General features: G+C 34.1%; 2 protein-coding genes across 4 annotated transcripts; both read left to right on the forward strand.

Moving 5' to 3' along the window:
* Positions 1-1,332: 1,332 nt before the first annotated feature.
* Positions 1,333-2,791, forward strand: LOC140954948 (uncharacterized). Its single transcript, XM_073406165.1, has 4 exons — positions 1,333-1,631; positions 1,720-2,051; positions 2,231-2,340; positions 2,414-2,791. Exons 1-4 carry the CDS (start codon positions 1,333-1,335, stop codon positions 2,789-2,791), a joined length of 1,119 nt encoding a protein of 372 aa, XP_073262266.1.
* A 1,632-nt stretch (positions 2,792-4,423) lies between these two features.
* Positions 4,424-17,923, forward strand: LOC118050663 (protein ACCELERATED CELL DEATH 6). Of its 3 annotated transcripts, none has more exons than XM_073406144.1 (6): positions 4,424-4,541; positions 5,272-5,977; positions 6,158-6,696; positions 6,947-6,989; positions 15,804-15,844; positions 17,305-17,923. In XM_073406144.1, exons 2-6 carry the CDS (start codon positions 5,296-5,298, stop codon positions 17,908-17,910), a joined length of 1,911 nt encoding a protein of 636 aa, XP_073262245.1. In that variant the 5' UTR covers positions 4,424-4,541; positions 5,272-5,295; the 3' UTR covers positions 17,911-17,923. The 3 variants fall into 3 exon arrangements, with proteins under 3 accessions (XP_073262245.1, XP_073262246.1, XP_034916962.2); XM_073406145.1 differs by lacking the exons at positions 15,804-15,844; positions 17,305-17,923 and adding exons at positions 8,286-8,463; positions 8,571-8,734 and having other exon boundaries at positions 6,947-7,030; XM_035061071.2 differs by lacking the exons at positions 15,804-15,844; positions 17,305-17,923 and adding an exon at positions 8,286-8,991 and having other exon boundaries at positions 6,947-7,030.
* The last annotated feature ends 985 nt before the right edge of the window (positions 17,924-18,908 follow it).

The raw sequence follows: 18,908 nt of genomic DNA on the forward strand, positions 1-18,908 counted from the left end.
AATATATTAGTTGAATTAATTAAACCCCCCCTGTTTGATATTTCATTAGTATTTATAATATAAAGTCATGAGAGTAATTAATGTGCTCAGCTATATGGTGAGTCGGTGGTGTAATTTGGACATGAAAGAAGTTACTTTTTTCTATTTAGGCCAAAATGGTGCTCAGCTATATGGTGAGTCGGTGGTGTAATTTGGACATGTAATTTGAACAATTCGTCACTTGTGGTTTATTGAATGAGTTTTATTATAGTAATATGTTCATTTTGAGGTAAAGCCTTCTCTCATCGAAAGCTTTGTTTATTTGATATCTTTATTTATTTTTGTATCCCATGTTTTTGTGAAATATCAATCATCACATCAAGGGGAAGGACGAACTAAGGACGAAGAGGAGGAAGGCCAGAGGACTGAGAGCAAACCGAGAGAACCAGAGGACGAACGGAGAGAACGAAAAGAACAGAGAAAACCCACGACCAGAACACGACAGAGCACACCAGGAGGAACGAACTGAGGACAAACTGGGGAAAACAAAAGCAGGGGAAAAACAAGCAAACGCAGAGAGGACAAACGAACGAAAAACCCCCAGGAAAAACAGAGACGACCGGACATAGAGGAGACACAGATAATACACAGAGAACACTGGGCCAAAGACCACAAACAAAAACACAGACGCAAGAACAGAGATAATACAGAGAAGACGAGCAAAAACAGAAGGCCACAAGAGAACGAAACACACGCAGAACACGGGACGGACAGGAAGAAACCGATCAGAGAAAAGCAAGAACAGAGGAGAAAGCAGAGGAAGAAAGTAAGTCGTCCATCACATCTTCATCTCCAGAACTACAGAGGTAAGTCTCTTCTCTTCCCCGGTCTTACAATTTCAATTCACTTAACACTGTGCACTTTGGATTTTAATTAACTCATCACTGTACGCGCACGATACTTGCGTGCCTGTGGAATAGGTAATTGGCTAAACTAGGTTAAATATATGTATTATTTTCTCTTTTATATTATGAGAATTATTTTTGAAGATTCTATTGAAATTCTTAACAAACTGGCATCAGTTCTTTGCGATAATAAAACTTATATTAATTTGATATATTTATGCATATAAAACTTAAATTATGTAGCTAATGTACGTTTTCTCTCACTAATACTTTAATTAGCATATCTCTTGCATTCATGTTTTCTATGAATTCTTTAGTTCGCTTGGCCAAATAACAAGACATGTAATTACCACTGATACAACCGCAGCAAAGTTAAGTCACTCAAGAAGAGATCGAGCACTCAACCGACATCATACAATCTTCCAGCACGTTGCAATTAAAAATAGATATGCAGAGACCAGTACATGAGGAGCTTGAACGATGGAAGGCAGTTAAATTCCCAGTTCCGAAAGACTATGGTTTTTCTGAGCCAAATAAAATACTGCAGAAGGAGGTTTATACCTATGCAAAGGAAGACAACTTCAATGCCCTGTTTGGTCTCTTGTCCGATAAACGGGACCGTGTTTCATCAGAGGAAGTGCTCGATATCATTTTCCAACATGTTGCTGCCTCTGGAAATTCACTGCTTCATGTGGCAGCTACTGTGTCATCACTTCCCCCTCCTAATCACCAGGAAAAATTTCCTGGGTGATAATGCGCTTCATCTGGCTGCCAGGGCTGGACGGTTTGACACAATTCAAATTCTCGTCAACCATGTGAAAATTGATCCTCATAGAACACTTGACCTTGCTAGCTTGCTGAGGATGAAGAATAATAAAGGAAACACCCCTTTGCATGATGCAGTCATCAAGGGTTGCCGAGAGGTGGCCTGTTTCCTCCTTTATGAAGACCTAGAAGTTTCCTACATCAAGAACAAGGAAGACAAGTCTCCCTTGTACTTGGCAGTAGAGAGTTGCGACGAGGAGATGATTGCTTCTTTTATAGAAGACCTAGAAGTTCCCTACCACAAGAACAAGGAAGACAAGTCTCCCTTGTACTTGGCAGTAGAGAGTTGCGACGGGGGGATGATTGATTATTTTATAGAAGCTATGCCGGAAGGAAATTTAGGTAATGACATGTTTTCATCATTTCGACGTGAAAAATAACATGTTACACGTATAATTATTGGTCTCATTAAAACTGATTCTTCATAATTTCATTTTATGTAAAGCATAAAATTCAAGTTATTTCCATGCATTTTGTGTTTTTTGTATTGATTATCTAAATTTTAAATTATGCTGCACCAGAAAAACTAGCGGTTGGCAAGCCGGATATAATGCTTCCCGAGGACAAAAAAGGGGGAAATCTCCTTCATGTTGCAGCATCCATGGGCTTCCTTTCTGGAGCAAGACTCCTGGTTAGTTGAAGTAGTACGCGAACTACTTGCTTATTGGCTCGATCCAATGGATTTTCTCAACGAAAAAGGACAGAATATTCTTCACGTTGCAGCGGGGAGTGGACAGATGAAAATAGTGGATGAAATGTTGAGAAATCGAGATCTGGAAGCACTTATAAATGAGAAAGATTACGATGGAAATACACCTTTGCACTTGGCTGCAATGTATTGCCGCTCTGAGATAGTGCAGGCACTAGTGAGTGACGTGCGGGTGGATAAAAGGATTGTTAATAATGAAAAGTTGAAACCATCTGGTGTTGTTGTGAAATTATTGCAAGGCGGACGCTTTGAAGCACCAAATTCAGATGGAATGGTATGCTTATATGCTGAGCCTTTTCGAAAAACTGACCTTGTGGTGCTAATTAACTTGCAATTGCTCTTGAACATCACGGGGGATCATACTCCAAATTAATCATCATATATACTTGCAAAAAATGATAATGAAAAGGACAACCTTAACTGATTGCAAGAAAATACATTCAAATTCAGTTTCGAATGTATACCGTTTAATCTTGTCATTAGACCTAAAAATTTGACTATGAGGTTGTGCTAGTAGAGGGAATAACATTCAGAAAAGGTGGCAATATTATTATATATAGCTAAAAAAGATCAGTGTTTTACTGGGGACTATAATGTGCAGTACACAGTAAAACACTGATCCCTACTGTTTTTCATTTTTTTTTATTTACTTTTTTGCTCTTTTTTTTTTAAGTCTGTTTTTTCATTGTTTTTTTTTTAATTGAGCTGTCTTTTTTCTTTTTTCTTTTTTTTACTTTTTTCTTTTTCTTTTTTTTTTCTTCATTTTTTTCTTTGTTTTTGTTTAATGGATATTTTTTTAAAAAAAATTTGGCTGATGCCTTTAGTTTTTTCTTTTTATACCTTTGACTGTGGACTTAGTGCAGTCCCACAGTGAAAAGGCTGATACTTTTTTTTTTTTTAATTAATTTAAATTATTAATGTTAAATTTTTTTCTATTTAGTTATCAAACTTTCATTACACGGATTTTGAGTTTGATAGGTTAACCTGATTTGACGAGTTAGCCTAGTTAATTCGGGGTTAACCCATTAATTTTTTATTTTTTTTAATTATCAAAACTTTCATGATGCGAATTCAAGGTATGACGGGTTAACCTGGTTTGAAGGGTTAACCCAATTAATTCATTTTTTTTTTTCTTTTTTTCATTAGTTTTTTTCTTCCTGTTGGTTTTTTTTAAATAATCTATTTAATTATCACACTTTTATGACACGACCTTGCAGCCAGACCCACATCCAATGTTATTGGATCTGATATTGTAGTTCAAACATTTTTATGCTAAGGGTTAACCCAAGTTTAATGTTATTATTAATATTATAAACATTATTCTTGGATCAGGCGATGCAACTAAAACTGAGACTTTTTGGTATAACTTTACAAAAAAAACATAATATTTTTTAGATCTTGGCTATTTTTAAAAATGCAAAAAATAATTGACTCGCCGGCATCGCACGGCACGTAACTAGTTATGAACTATAGGGGGACATTATTGTGCTATCCATGTGTAGTTTTTTGTTTATATAGAGAATTAGATGATGAATAACCATTTTATAGAACATCTAATACAAGCTTCTCCATTCGTCTGAATGTTTGTGAGTTATTTTCAGACCTCTTGTGGCCAAAAAAACAAGCATAGGCACCCAATGACGACTCCAATCAAGGAAAGAAGTGGAAAGAATACAATGCTCGATAGCCAAACCATTTAAAACTCACAGCACGGAAATCACATCCAGTCATGAGATGAGACCAAAAAAAAACTTTTATACGGGAAAGGGAGATGAAAGGGGCGGGTCCCAAAATTAGAGGGCCACATCCAGAAAATCATAGAGACCAAATAAAAATAAAAATAAAAATAAAAATCATGAGGGGAGGAATGAGGTAGGTTTGGTTCATATGAAGTTATGAACTAAGACAACTCCGCCAGCTGTATTCTTTACAACTTTCGGTGGCAAGAAAAGCCCCAATCATTATGTCTCCCTAACACGAGAAAAACATTTCTACCGTAATTCGCGATACAGTCAATAACATTCACAGTTTATAACAACTCTTTATAAACAGAGGTGAAAGCAGAGGAAGACACTAACTAGTCGACCAGTCCTCCATCACGTCCTCATCTCCAGAACTACCAGGTAAGTCTCTTCTCTTCCCCGGTCTTACAATTTCAATCACTTAACACTGTGCACTTTGGATTTTAATTAACTCATCACTGTACACGCACAATACTTGTCTATTCAAATTCTTAACAAACTCGCATCAGTTATTTGCGCTAATAAAATTTATATTAACTTGATATATATTTATGTATATAATTTATTAATTTATATAATACTGTTAGAAAATATATTCAAAGTCATAAAACATTATTTTATTTGTAAATACAATACACAAACCCTTAGTTATTGTTGGACCTGGTTATAAAAGAATGCCTTAATTGGAATTTGACCTGTTTTTTTATTATTTAAAAATATTTTTGAAAAAAATTAATTTTTTTAAATTAATATTTTTTTGTTTAGTATTTTAAGATTATTTTAATATAATGATATCAAAAATAATTTATTTTTAAAATAAAAAAAATTATTATTTTTTAAGTAAAAAACATTTTAAAAAATAACCGTCAACCATATTTTTAACATAACCGATCAACAATGAATTAACAACTTATTTTTACTTGAATTTAAACATTTATATATATGCTCCTAAATAATTGTACTGAGAAAAATTATGTAGCTAATGTACGTTTTCTCTCACTAATACTTTAATTAGCAAATCTCTTGCATTCATGTTTTCAATGAATTCTTTAGTTTGCTTGGCCAAATAACAATACATGTAATTACCAATTTACCACTGATACAACCGCAGCAAAGTTAAGTCACTCAAGAAGAGATGGAGCACTCAACCGACATTATACAAATAGATATGCCGAGACCAGTACATGAGGAGCTTGAACGATGGAAGGCAGTTAAATTCCCAGTTCCGATTGCAGATTATGGTTTTTGTGAGCCAAATAAAATACTGCAGAAGGAGGTTTATACCTATGCAAAGGAAGACAACTTCAATGCCTTGTTTGGTCTCTTGTCCGATAAACTGGAACATGTTTCATCAGAGGAAGTGCTCAATATCATTTTCAAACATGTTGCTGCCTCTGGAAATTCACTGCTTCATGTGGCAGCAAGCCATGGAAGCGAAGATGTGATACAGCTACTGTGTCATCACTTCCCCCTCCTAATCTCCAGGGTAAATTTCCTGGGTGATAATGCGCTTCATCTGGCTGCCAGGGCTGGACGGTTTGACACAATTCAAAATCTCGTCAAGCATGTGAAAAATCATCATAGAACACTTGAACTTGCTAGCTTGCTGAGGATGAAGAATAATAAAGGAAACACCCCTTTGCATGATGCAGTCATCAAGCGTTGCCGAGAGGTGGCCTGTTTCCTCCTTTATGAAGACCTAGAAGTTTCCTACCACAAGAACAAGGAAGACAAGTCTCCCTTGTACTTGGCAGTAGAGAGTTGCGACGGGGAGATGATTGATTCTTTTATAGAAGCTATGCCGGAAGGAAATTTAGGTAATCACATGTTTTCATCATTTTGACGTGAAAAATAACATGTTACACGTATAATTATTGGTCTCATTAAAACTGATTCTTCATAATTTCATTTTATGTAAAGCATAAAATTCAAGTTATTTCCATGCATTTTGTGTTTTTTGTATTGATTATCTAAATTTTAAAATTATGCTGCACTAGAAAAACTAGCGGTCGGCAAGCCGGATATAATTCTTCCCGAGGACAAAAAAGGGGGAAATCTCCTTCATGTTGCAGCATCCATGGGCTTCCTTTCTGGAGCTAGACTCCTGGTTAGTCGATGTCCTGTTGCCGTGTCACAAAGAAACGATGAAGGCAACTTACCCATCCATGTTGCATGCCAGAAGGGCCATCTTGAAGTAGTACGCGAACTACTTGCTTATTGGCTCGATCCAATGGATTTTCTCAACGAAAAAGGACAGAATATTCTTCACGTTGCAGCGGGGAGTGGACAGATGAAAATAGTGGATGAAATATTGAGAAATCGAGATCTGGAAGCACTTATAAATGAGAAAGATTACGATGGAAATACACCTTTGCACTTGGCTGCAATGTATTGCCGCTCTGAGATAGTGCAGGCACTAGTGAGTGACGTGCGGGTGGATAAAAGGATTGTTAATAGTGAAAAGTTGAAACCATCTGGTGTTGTTGTGAAATTATTGCAAGGCGGACGCTTTAAAGCTCCAAAGTCAGATGGAATGGTATGCTTATATGCTGAGCCTTTTCGAAAAACTGAGCTTCTGGTGCCAATTAATGGGCTTGCAATTGCTCTTGAACATCACGGGGGATCATACTCCAAATCAATCATCATATATTACTTGCAAAAAAATGATAATGAAAAAGGACAACCTTTAACATTACAAAAACTGATTTCAAGAACATAAATTCAAATTCAGTTTCGAATGTATACTTAATTACAAATTAATGCTGTCTTTGCTTGTACTTGCTCAGAACAAGCTAATCGATACCAAGCATGAGGATGATGCTGCGAGAGGTGTATGGAACAAATCGCAGGAAGCAGCAGTTCGCAAAATGGTAAGATTTTCGGTTTCACAAACTTTCTTTCTTTTAAGTCTTGGCATGTGACTAACATCACAAAGGTTTTCATTGCTCCATCATATATCTTCATTTTAACATTATCAATTCTAGCAACTTAGATTTTATTATCATTTACTAGCACTATAGAATCTCCATCATATTCTTTGGAAGTATCAAAACATTATTTCTTTAAATATATATGAAAGTAGCATGCAAAATCTACAATCCATGAATTTTTCAAAACTTGTTACATTTATGATCCATGAATTTTTTTTCTAATATTGACTACTTGTGCTGTCAACCTTTTAACTCTTGTGTATACCCATTCCTTCAATATCCATCCTCAAGAGTACAAATCTAACTTCAAAAGAAAACGATTGGTCATGGGTCGTATAGAGAGATAAAGAAGAATCAAGCTTCTAGTAATTGCATATATAGGAACAATCAATACTCATTTAAAAAGATTTTTTAAATTGTCAAAAACCTATATATAGAATAAAAGAAAACATATAAAAAATTTATTTCATGATCTCTTAAAAAATCCATCAATACCAGAGGGTTTTGGTTAGCCATTTAAAGAAACATTCACATTTCACTTTAGGTGGCATCCAAGTCAAATTATATTCTAGTTGCTTTGGTCCACATAAGAAGCTAATCAGGTGATTGAAGTAAATATATTCTAGTATAGCAAAAACTTTCACATCCACATTTTGTCCATGTTGCAACTTTATAGAAAAGGGAATGGTAGATTTCTTTTAATTACCTTTTTTTTTTTGGTTAATAGTCTAAATTTATTAAGAAAAAAGCTACAAAAATAATAGTCTAACTTAAATCAGATGAACAAGCAGAGAAAAAGAAAGCATAAAAACTGTTGCATGAAACGGGGGAAAACAACAAAAAAAGAACAAACAAATCATAAGAAATCAACTCTTCCCGACTAAACATTCTTTATATTAAGCTCTAAAGAGTTGGAGTCAAGGCTCATCCATGAAGTAATACTTTGGCGCACCATGGAGAAATAGATTTGAAGTTTTGGCGCACCATGTAGATTTCTTTTAATTACCTTAAATTAGATTAATCCAAAGTGGAAATAAAGTTATTTACTTGCTCAAAAATATGGGATATCTCTCACTGATCTACTAAATAGCGATGAATTACTTCTTCGTTATTATGGGATATTAAGCTAACATTGTCATGATGCTTTATATAATTTGTTTACCATATATTTTCTAATTAACACTTTGTTGTTCAGCGTAAAGTTTTGGTGGAGGCAGATGATAAGACTGAGTTTGACATCAATCTTATCTTTAATTCACCAAGAACGACGTTAACGAGGGAGGAACTGGACAGAGGGGTAGGGAATCTTCTCGTGGTGGCAGTACTGGTAGTTGGAGTAACCTTCGCTGGTGCTATCACTGTGCCTGGATCAGGTCGTGATCTTAACAGTGATAGTTCAAAATATCTGATGAAAGCTTATATTATTTTTGACATGGTAGCTATGAATCTCTCCCTCATCGCCGCTATAATCCTTTGTCAGATATCATTAGGTCGTACCAGTGATGTAAGAATAAGCATGGACATGGCGACATATTTTAATTTTTACTCCCTTCTCTGCCTGGGTTTAGCATTTACATCCGTCCTGGCAATCACGGTGCAAGAACGTACTGGATTTTGCATCAGATACCAAATCTGTTTTCTTCTTTACCAGTGTTTTTTGTCCTTCAGATTGTTGGTTTCAACTTCATATTCATTATTGTCTTTCGTGCTTGCAAGTCCCTTTAAATTGATGGCTCGAATGAAAAGAAGGATCACATCCAGTTCAAACTGGATAGCTTGAAAACGGGAGGGCATTTTATCTTGTATTTAAATCTCATGTAATTTGTAACAAATAGATATTAAGCTCTTTCTCTTCTCTCTTGTAACGACTTTGGTTATATATAAAGCAGAACATGCAGGTCTCTGGTGTGTCTTCTTTCATATTGCAGGATACTTGACTTTCGAATTCTTAGCACTAAATAGTTTGACAACAACTAATCGCATGCGTTTTTGATAAATAGTATGTACTAGTCATGCACCTCAGCTATGATGTGGGGTTGGATTCAAGTTAGTTATAGACGAGACTTAGATTAAATAAATCTATTTTATTTTAATTAAATGATAAAAAAAATAAACAATCAACAAATTAAGAAAAAAAAAATCATGATAACCTGTAAAAAATAATTAAAAAATAATGGCTTAACTATGGTACACAAAAATCGATTAAATAATATCATAATTACGATATAACAAGAAAAAGGCAAAAAACATTATTTGCATAATTATAAAATGGTTTCGTTATAATTCAAGGAATGAACTACTTTTATTAAACAATAAAAAAAGAAACAAGAAGAAGTGATGACAAAAAATGAGTTTTCACTGATCCTAATTAAACAAGTGGTAGTGAATAGTGATTACTAAATCCATAGCCCAACGCTACGCCACAATCTAAATGAAAAAAAAATTGTATTAGCTAATAAAATTGTCCGAATATTGCAATTGTGCTCTAAAAAAGTTAAAAATCTTTGTGACAAAGTCATATAAGCTGATAACATTTAATTAAATGATAAAAAAACAACGGTAAATAGATTATAGATTGAATCAAACAAAAAAAAGTTTTAATAAAAACTTATAACAAACTTCAACAAAAAACAAAAAAAAACTTCAGAGCCAAGCCAACCTAATATAAAAAATTGAAATCAAAGACCAAAAAAATAATTAATGAGCTAAAGCATATAGAACAAATTAAAAAAAAATTATGATAACCTAAAAAAAAAATATTATTTTAAACAAGGATAAATAATGTGTCTCAATTCCCCACTCATTGAATAGAAAATGATGAAATTGAATAAAATAAATAGTCTAATTCCCAACTAATCAAATGTTAAAAGTTCAAAAACAAATAGCAATGGAAAGCATCAAGATTAAATTAAATTAAATTTTTTTTATTAAAAGGTGAAATTGAAAAGAAAATTCAATTAAACAAAAAAACTCAAAAAATAAAACTATCCAAAGAGTGAAGACTAAATTGAAAAAATACCAAAGTTTGGGGCTGATTTGGGTTTAAATTGCAAGGAATTAAAGTCTAAGGACCAAAGTGAAAATGCAGGGGTTACTGTAGGGAGTTTAATTGATTTTTCCAGGGTAATTTTTAAAGAATTAAAAGTTGAAAAATTAATTAAGGACTGAATTGAAATATTCAGAAACTAAGGACTGTTTTATAAAATACGCTAAAATCCAGGGGTCCAATTACAATTTATCCAGGGGCGAATTTAAAAACCAAATGGAGGGAATTTCCTGATTAAGGGGCTTGATTGTGAAATCTCCAAACGTCAGTGACCAAACCGACAGAAAATCAACGGCGCCGTTTGCAGACGAGCTATGAAGCCTAGGGGACTGAGAGCAAACCGAGAGAACCAGAGGACGAACGGAGAGAACGAAAAGAACAGAGAAAACCCACGAACAGAACACAGCAGGGGAACGAAACACACAGAACACACCAGGAGGAACGAACTGAGGACGAACTGGGGGAAAAAAAGCAGGGGAAAAACAAGCAAACACAGAGAGGACGAATGAACGAAAAAAACCGAGAAAAACAGAGACGACCGGACACAGAGGAGAAACAGATAATACACAGAGAACACTGGACCAAAGACCACAAACAAAAACACAGACGCAAGAACAGAGATAATACAGAGAAGACGAGCAAAAACAGAAGGCCACAGGAGAACGAAACACACGCAGAACAGGGGACGGACAGGAAGAAACCGATCAGAGAAAAGCAAGAACAGAGGTGAAAGCAGAGGAAGAAAGTAACTAGTCGACCACTCCTCCATCACGTCTTCATCTCCAGAACTACCAGGTAAGTCTCCTCCCTTCCCTAGTCTTACAATTTCAATTCACTTAACACTGTACACGCACGATTCTTGCGTGCCTAGTACCCAGCCGGGTCTCTGGCTTGGGTAGTGACCAGGATGGACCCATCTAAAAAAAGCAAAAATCTAGGTTCAAGCCTAAGGTCCAACCGGCTGAATTCTCTTTGTTTTTTTTTTTTTTTTAATATATTTGGTCAAATAAATTCTTTTTTTATATTAGAAAATTCAAAAAACAATTTGTGGACTTTTTTGAATTTATGTGTAGGCTCTCATGTTTTTTTCTAGGATATTTTACTGTATGTTTATTTTGTGAATTTTTATTGTAAAATGCAAATTTGATATTCAATATATATTTTAAATAATAAAAAATTATATATGCATTGATTTAACTCCATCTTATTAGGTTATTTATTGACCTAGAGCCAAAAATACCCTTTATTCTTTTTTTTTACAATATAATATTTATCAATAACAAAGTAGATGTTACAAGTAGTGGAGCTAATAATAAAGATACTTGCTGAGGAAAAGGAAAGCGTATCTCTAAAATAGTCTTTGTAAGTATTCTCATTTATGGTCTCTATCCCTCCCTTATCCTAGAGTTTTTGAGTTGTCTTCCATGGAAAAAAAATAAAAGATAAGTGAAAAGAAAGGGAGTTAAAGAGACTTTTGTTCGTTTTCATAAAAAGACACCATTAAGATAAATCTACTATTGGGCTTCAAGGAGTATGCAATACTTAAATTAGGATGAATATAGCCTTCGAGGTTATATTTATATGTGTGTAGAATGTAAAGATTAATAAAGAAGATGATAGATGCGAGTAATCATATGACGTGATAGGTTTTTATAATTGATTGAAGTTACTTTCTAAATGATAGAAGCATCCATTAAAGATGGCGTGTCTTGAAGTCTTTCTAAATTCCTAATTATAATATAAAGTCATGAGAGTAATTATTGCTTGCTTCCAACTATGTGGTGAGTCGGTGGTGTAATTTGGACATGAAAGAAGTTACCTTTTCTTCTTTAAATATATGCATGTGATATATCAAAACGGGGAGGTAGATATTTAGTATATGCTAGATAAGTGGCATGTAATATGCTACGAGTTTATTTTTTATTTAAAAAAATATAATAAAAATATAAGATTTAATACAATTGAATCTAGTTGTAACGTCGAACCCAAAAATAATTATTTATAATATTAATAATAATATTTAAATTATCTGTAAAAAAAAAATTATTTTCCTCAATAGTAATAATAGTTTTTTAAAATTTATTAATGATAATGATTATGATGATGATGATCATAATAATTTTTATTTTACACTTCAAATCAAATCTATGGTTGTTTTTTAATATTGATAATACTATTTTTAAATTTATTAATTATTTTATTAATAGTATTAATTATATAATAATATTTATAACACAAATAATAATATTTTTTATATTATTACTTTTAATTATAATATTTATAATACAATTAATTATATTTAGAAAATCTAAAATCCAAGAATCTTTAATCCTGATGTAGGATCCAAGAGCCTTGGATCCCGATGCTGAACCCAAGGGAATTGGATCTTCACACAGGACCCATCAACCTTGAATCTTACTGACAAACCCAAGAGCTTTGGGTCCTGAAACAAGACCTATTAGCCTTGGGTTCTGATAAGGACCAATAGTCTTGGGTCAGGTAGTGCTGCAAGACCTAATGGATTTGGGTTTACGCTCTAGCTAGACCTAAGCTTCTTAGGTGAGGCACCATTTTCCAGCCCCGAGTTTTTTGGATTTGAAAAGGAATGCCTCACCCCCCATATGATAATAATAATAATAATAATAATAATTGATTTTGCACTTTAAATCAATGTTATTTTTTTTATAGTAATAATATTTTTATAAATTTATTAATAGTAATAAATATTATAATGTTTATAATATTAATAATAATATTAAACTCTTCTCTTCCAAGTTCTTATAATATTTATAATACAAATAATACTATTTTAAATATTAATACTATCAATTATAATATCTATAATACACATAATACTAGTTTTCATATTAAAGTTTTTTAATTATAATAAAAATAATATTATTTATAGCATAAATACTAATATTTTTTATATTAATACTTTTAATTATTATAAAAATAATAATATTTATAACACAAAAACCTAAGATTAAGAACTTTAGATCCTAACATTGAATCTAGAGAAACGGATCCATATGTTGGATCCAAAAAAAATGGATCCCAATACCTGACCCAAAAGAATAAGATACTGATACAGGACCTCATAGTTTTGGGTACTCACGTCGAACCCTCAAGAGAATGAGGTACTGACGTAGTACCCAAGATTAACGGGTCCTAACATAGATCCCAGGAGAATTATAATAATAATAATAATATAATTATAAGCGACCAGTCCTCCATCACGTCTTCATCTCTACCAGGTAAGTCTCTTCCCTTCCCCAGTCTTACAATTTCAATTCACTTAACGCTGTACACTTTGAATTTTAATTAACTTATCAATGTTGCCTTGTTCGATAAACTGAAACGTGTTTCATCAGAGGAAGTGCTCAATATCATTTTCAAACATGTTGCTGCCTCTGGAAATTCACTGCTTCATGTGGCAGCAAGCCATGGAAGCGAAGGTGTGATACAGCTACTGTGTCATCACTTCCCCCTCCTAATCACCAGGAAAAATTTCCTGGGTGATAATGCGCTTCATCTGGCTGCCAGGGCTGGACGGTTTGACAAAATTCAAAATCTCGTCGAGCATGTGAAAATTCATCATAGAACACTTGAACTTGCTAGCTTGCTGAGGATGAAGAATAATAAAGGAAACACCCCTTTGCATGATGCAGTCATCAAGGGTTGCCGAGAGGTGGCCTGTTTCCTCCTTTATGAAGACCTAGAAGTTTCCTACTACAAGAACAAGGAAGACAAGTCTCCCTTGTACCTGGCAGTAGAGAGTTGCGACGGGGAGATGATTGCTTCTTTTATAGAAGCTATGCCGGAAGGAAATTTAGGAAATCACATGTTTTCATCATTTCGACGTGAAAAATAACATGTTACACTTATAATTATTGGTCTCATTAAAACTGATTCTTCATAATTTCATTTTATGTAAAGCATAAAATTCAAGTTATTTCCATGCATTTTGTGTTTTTTGTATTGATTATCTAATTTTTAAATTATGCTGCACTAGAAAAACTAGCGGACGGCAAGCCGGATATAATGCTTCCCGAGGACAAAAAAGGGGGAAATCTCCTTCATGTTGCAGCATCAATGGGCTTCCTTTCTGGAGCAAGACTCCTGGTTAGTCGATGTCCTGTTGCCGCATCACAAAGAAACGACGAAGGCAACTTACCCATCCATGTTGCATGCCAGAAGGGCCATCTTGAAGTAGTACGCGAACTACTTATTTTTTGGCTCGATCCAATGGATTTTCTCAACGAAAAAGGACAGAATATTCTTCATGTTGCAGCGGCGAGTGGACAGATGAAAATAGTGGATGAAATATTGAGAAATCGAGATCTGGAAGCACTTATAAATGAGAAGGATTACGATGGAAATAAACCTTTGCACTTGGCTGCAATGTATTTTTTTTTTGGAGAAGTAAAATATTGCATTAGAAGACGCCAATAGATGACGGGAACATAGAGAATCTGTTTACAGGACACCTAAACAAAACTATGCAATGAAATGAACAACATACCAAGAAACAAGAATAACAAAAAGCAGCTACAATATACATATTTGAAGCTAAGAAATCCAAAAAGTAGCTAAAAGATACAGATTTGGAGCCACACCAGGAAGAGCAGCCACACAGACTTCTACTGACATCCAGATTAGAAGAAAAACAAAATCTTTTCATCTTGCATCTTCTTATCCGAAACAAAATACCAACCATGGACTCTTCACAGAACAACCTTTGACAACTTAAAGATAAGAGAACCAAGACACTAACATAGAGAAAACCGTAGGAGGCAAAAGGAAGCCCATCAACAGAAGCCCGTAGACTTGCAACATCAGAAACTGAGACCAAGAAGTTTAAAAAAAGACAAAGATCTGACCAACTGGAATTGCTTCTGAATAGCTTGAAGATTCCTCTCCTTTCTAGAAATAGAGTAATCTGGGAAACAATCCAGTTTTCTTTGCATCCGCAACCAGAATTTAAAGAAAAAGAAAAGCCTAAATATCAAGCAGATTAGAGCCAATCGACCCATTCAGAGTTTTTAAACATTCCTTGTTTTGCCATATGATTTGCCATATAATTACTTTCACGAAGAAAATGAGTGAATGTGAATGAACCAAAACTGCGGGTGGATAAAATGATTGCCGTTCTGAGATAGTGCAGGCACTAGGGAGTGACATGCGGGTGGATAAAATGATTGTTAATAATGAAAAGTTGAAACCATCTGGTGTTTTTTCGAAATTATTGCGAGGCGGACGCCTTGAAGCACCAAAGTCATATGGAATGGTATGCTTATATGCTGAGCCTTTTCGAAAAACTGACCTTATGGTGCTAATTAATGGGCTTGCAATTGCTCTTGAACATCACGGGGGATCATACTCCAAATCAATCATCATATATACTTGCAAAAAATGATAATGAAAAGGATAACCTTAACTAATTGCTCATATAATGGCTACTGGAGGCTTATATGGTCGTTAATTTCAGGATCCATAGGATTAGTCGAGGTGTGCGCAAGCTGGCCCGGACACCTATATTAATCAAAAAAAAAAAAATACATTCAAATTCAGTTTCGAATGTATACTTACAAATTAATACTGTCTTTGCTTGTACTTGCTCAGAACATGCTAGTCGATACCAAGCATGAGGATGATGCTGCGAGAGCGTATGGAACAAATCGCAGGACGTAGAAGTTCGCAAAATGGTAAGATTTTCGGTTTCACTAAAACTGCACTTTATCTTATGCTTCGACTTAAACTGAACTTTGTATCAACTTATAGGAATTATTATTATTAATCTCCAAGAACGCAACACAACCAACTTTATGTTTGGAATTATGTTTTGAAAGTATCAAAACATTCTTTCTTTAAATAAATATGAAAGGAGCATGCAAAATCTACAATCCATGAATTACATTTATGATCGATCCATGAGAACATCATCTTTGCTCCTATCACCAATGCCTCGTTACCTTTTGACATTGTTTTCTACTTTCAAAACCTTTCATTCTCCAGTAAGATTACATCATTTAAACATGAGGTTTCGCTCTTTATCCTCAATATTTTTTTTTTCTAGTATTGACTACTTGTGTTGTCAACCTGTTAACTCTTGAAAGATAGTTGTGTATATCCATTCCTTCATCCATCCCTCAAGAAAACGAAGCCATGGGTCTAGAAGCATAAATACTCTCTAGTTTTTCCCATATGCCTCAAGTACTGTCAACTCACCTCAGGGCTCAGATATTGTACTTGACCTAAGGAGTCAAAGCCAATCGAATTTGACTTGATGATTTCTTCTTAATTGAGTTCCAATTATTGTCCTGGATTTATGCAGCTTTAGTTTCTTAAGATAAATATTAAGTCCTTGAGTTGCTAAAACATTCTTCAGTATCAAAGAACGAAAGATTTTTTTTTTTCTATTAAACAATTTGATTTCAATGTCCTATAAACCCACAAAGCCATAACATAAACCAAACTTTGAAATTAATAAAAACAAAAACCATGTAACTAAATTCGCTTCTCTATGCATTCCTTGCTTTGCCTTTGCTTTGCCAAATGATCTGTGTGACATGATTACTAATTAAGAATATGTGTAAAGTACACAAAACAAGATACTACAAGAATTTAAAATGTTATTGAATTCATGTTGTAAGCGTCATGATCTTATAATATTGTGAGTTTTGACCAATGTAATGGCATTATATGAATAATCAATACTTACTTGAAAAGCTCTATTAATTGTCAAAATTTCAGTCACATTTGATTTTTTTATACCTGTAGAACAAGAGAAGACACAAAAAATTTCCTTTAAGTCAAATTACTTAGTATTCTAGCCGTTTGGGTCCACATAAGAAGCTAATCAAGTGATGGAAGCAAATATATTCTAGTATAGCAAAAACTCTTACATCCACATTTTATCCAAAATATATTCTAGTTGCAACTTTACGGAAAAGGGAATGATAGATTTCTTTTAATTACCTTAAATTTGATTAATCCAAAATGGAAATAAAGTTCTTTACTTGCTAAAAAATATGAAATATCTCACTGATCTACTAAATAGCGATGAATTCCTTCTTTGTTATTATGGGACATTAAGCTAACATTGTCATGATGCTTTATATATTTTGTTTACCATATATTTTCTAATTAACACTTTGTTGTTCAGCGTGAGGTATTAAAAGTTTTGGTGGAGGCAGGTGACAAGACTGAGTTTGACATCAATCTTAACTTTGATTTAACGACGTTAACGACGGAGGAACGGAACAGAGGGGTAGGGAATCTTCTCGTGGTGGCAGTACTGGTAGCTGGAGTAACCTTCGCCGGTGCTATCACTGTGCCTGGATCAGGTTCTGATCTTAGCAGTGATTGGTCAAAAAATCTGATGAGAGCTTATATTTTTTTTGACATGCTAGCTATGAATTTCTCCCTCATCGCCGCTATAATCCTTTGTCAGATGTCATTAGGTCGTACCAGTTATGTAACATATTCAAGCATGGAGATGGCGACATTTCTTAATTTTTACTCCCTTCTCTGCATGGGTTTAGCATACACATTCATCCTGGCAATCACGGTGCAAGAACGTACTGGATTTTTCATAACCATCATCACATTACAAGCCTATCTTTTTTTTACCCAATTAGTTTGTTCCTATGGATTGATGCTTTCAACTGCAAATTCAGTATTGTCTTTCCTGCGTGCAAATCCCTTTAAATTCATGGCTCGAATGAAAAGAAGGATGGATGTACGGCCTTCTCTTATGGGTAGAGAATAGCTTGCAAACGGGAGGGCATTTTATCTCATGTAATTTGTAACAAATAGATATTAAGCTCTTTCTCTTCTCTCTTGTAACGACTCTGGTTATATATAAAGCAGAACGTGCATGTCTCTGGTGTGTCTTTACAGAGTTCTTTCATATTGCAGGGTATTTGACTCTCGAATTGTTAGCACTAAATAATTTGACAACAACTAATGCGCATGCGTTTTTGATAAATAGTATGTACTAGTAGTGGACCTGAGCTATGATGTGGGGTTGGATTCTTTTATATATATATATAATAACGTTCAAAGTGTTGTAAAATGTATTCTAAAGCATGGAGAAATATGGTTGAAATTTATTATAGTTTTCAGGAAAATATCTTATTGCTTGAGTCTATTTTGTTAATTATTGACTTGATTTTGCTTAATTTAAGATTTTCTATATTCAATGAATGGTCATCAAGATCAATAATTATTCTGCATACCTAGAGAAATTTTATGTGTATTGTAAATTGTAGACTCGGAAAGGAAAACTTACTTGTAAGAATTCGTTTTTTTATTTCTAGATCAATTACTTCAGTGCCACTTCAATTACTAGAACCAAAGTGATATTCCATAGTACGAACGTCTTTGTAAATCTTGTCAAGTTAATACAGAGAATAAATATGGGAGAAGAGAAAGAGAGAACTATGTTCTTTCAATAATGAATAGTTGTGATTCCATATGGGTTATGTCCCTTTATATATAATTAGAGAAGGCGGTTACTTCCTTTAGTAACTTACCTAATAACTTGGACCAGGCTCATCCATCATGGGCGGACCAGACCTAACCCAATAACCAACATCTCCCACTCGCCCATGAAGGACTGAATCTCTCTAATACATTATACTGCAAACTTGCACAAGAATTTCATACTTGACGAACGAACCGTGCGACATGAAGCACACAGTGAAAGGAGCTCCAATATATAAACCTAATATAGGCAATATAGGAGACATCAACCTCATAATTAAT

The sequence above is a fragment of the Populus alba genome, chromosome 18 (assembly GCF_005239225.2).
Source record: "Populus alba chromosome 18, ASM523922v2, whole genome shotgun sequence".
In the NCBI taxonomy this organism is placed as follows: Eukaryota; Viridiplantae; Streptophyta; class Magnoliopsida; order Malpighiales; family Salicaceae; genus Populus; species Populus alba.

Coding starts and splice junctions, on each gene's coding strand:
- LOC140954948 (XM_073406165.1), top strand. CDS start 1,333: ATGCAGAGACCAGTACATGAGGAGCTTGAACGATGGAAGGCAGTTAAA. Junction 1,632..1,719: donor CACCAGGAAAAATTTCCTGG/GTGATAATGCGC, acceptor TGATCCTCATAG/AACACTTGACCTTGCTAGCT. Junction 2,341..2,413: donor TTTCTGGAGCAAGACTCCTG/GTTAGTTGAAGT, acceptor GAAAAAGGACAG/AATATTCTTCACGTTGCAGC.
- LOC118050663 (XM_073406144.1), top strand. CDS start 5,296: ATGGAGCACTCAACCGACATTATACAAATAGATATGCCGAGACCAGTA. Junction 5,978..6,157: donor TATGCCGGAAGGAAATTTAG/GTAATCACATGT, acceptor ATGCTGCACTAG/AAAAACTAGCGGTCGGCAAG. Junction 6,990..15,803: donor TGAGGATGATGCTGCGAGAG/GTGTATGGAACA, acceptor GATGCTGCGAGA/GCGTATGGAACAAATCGCAG.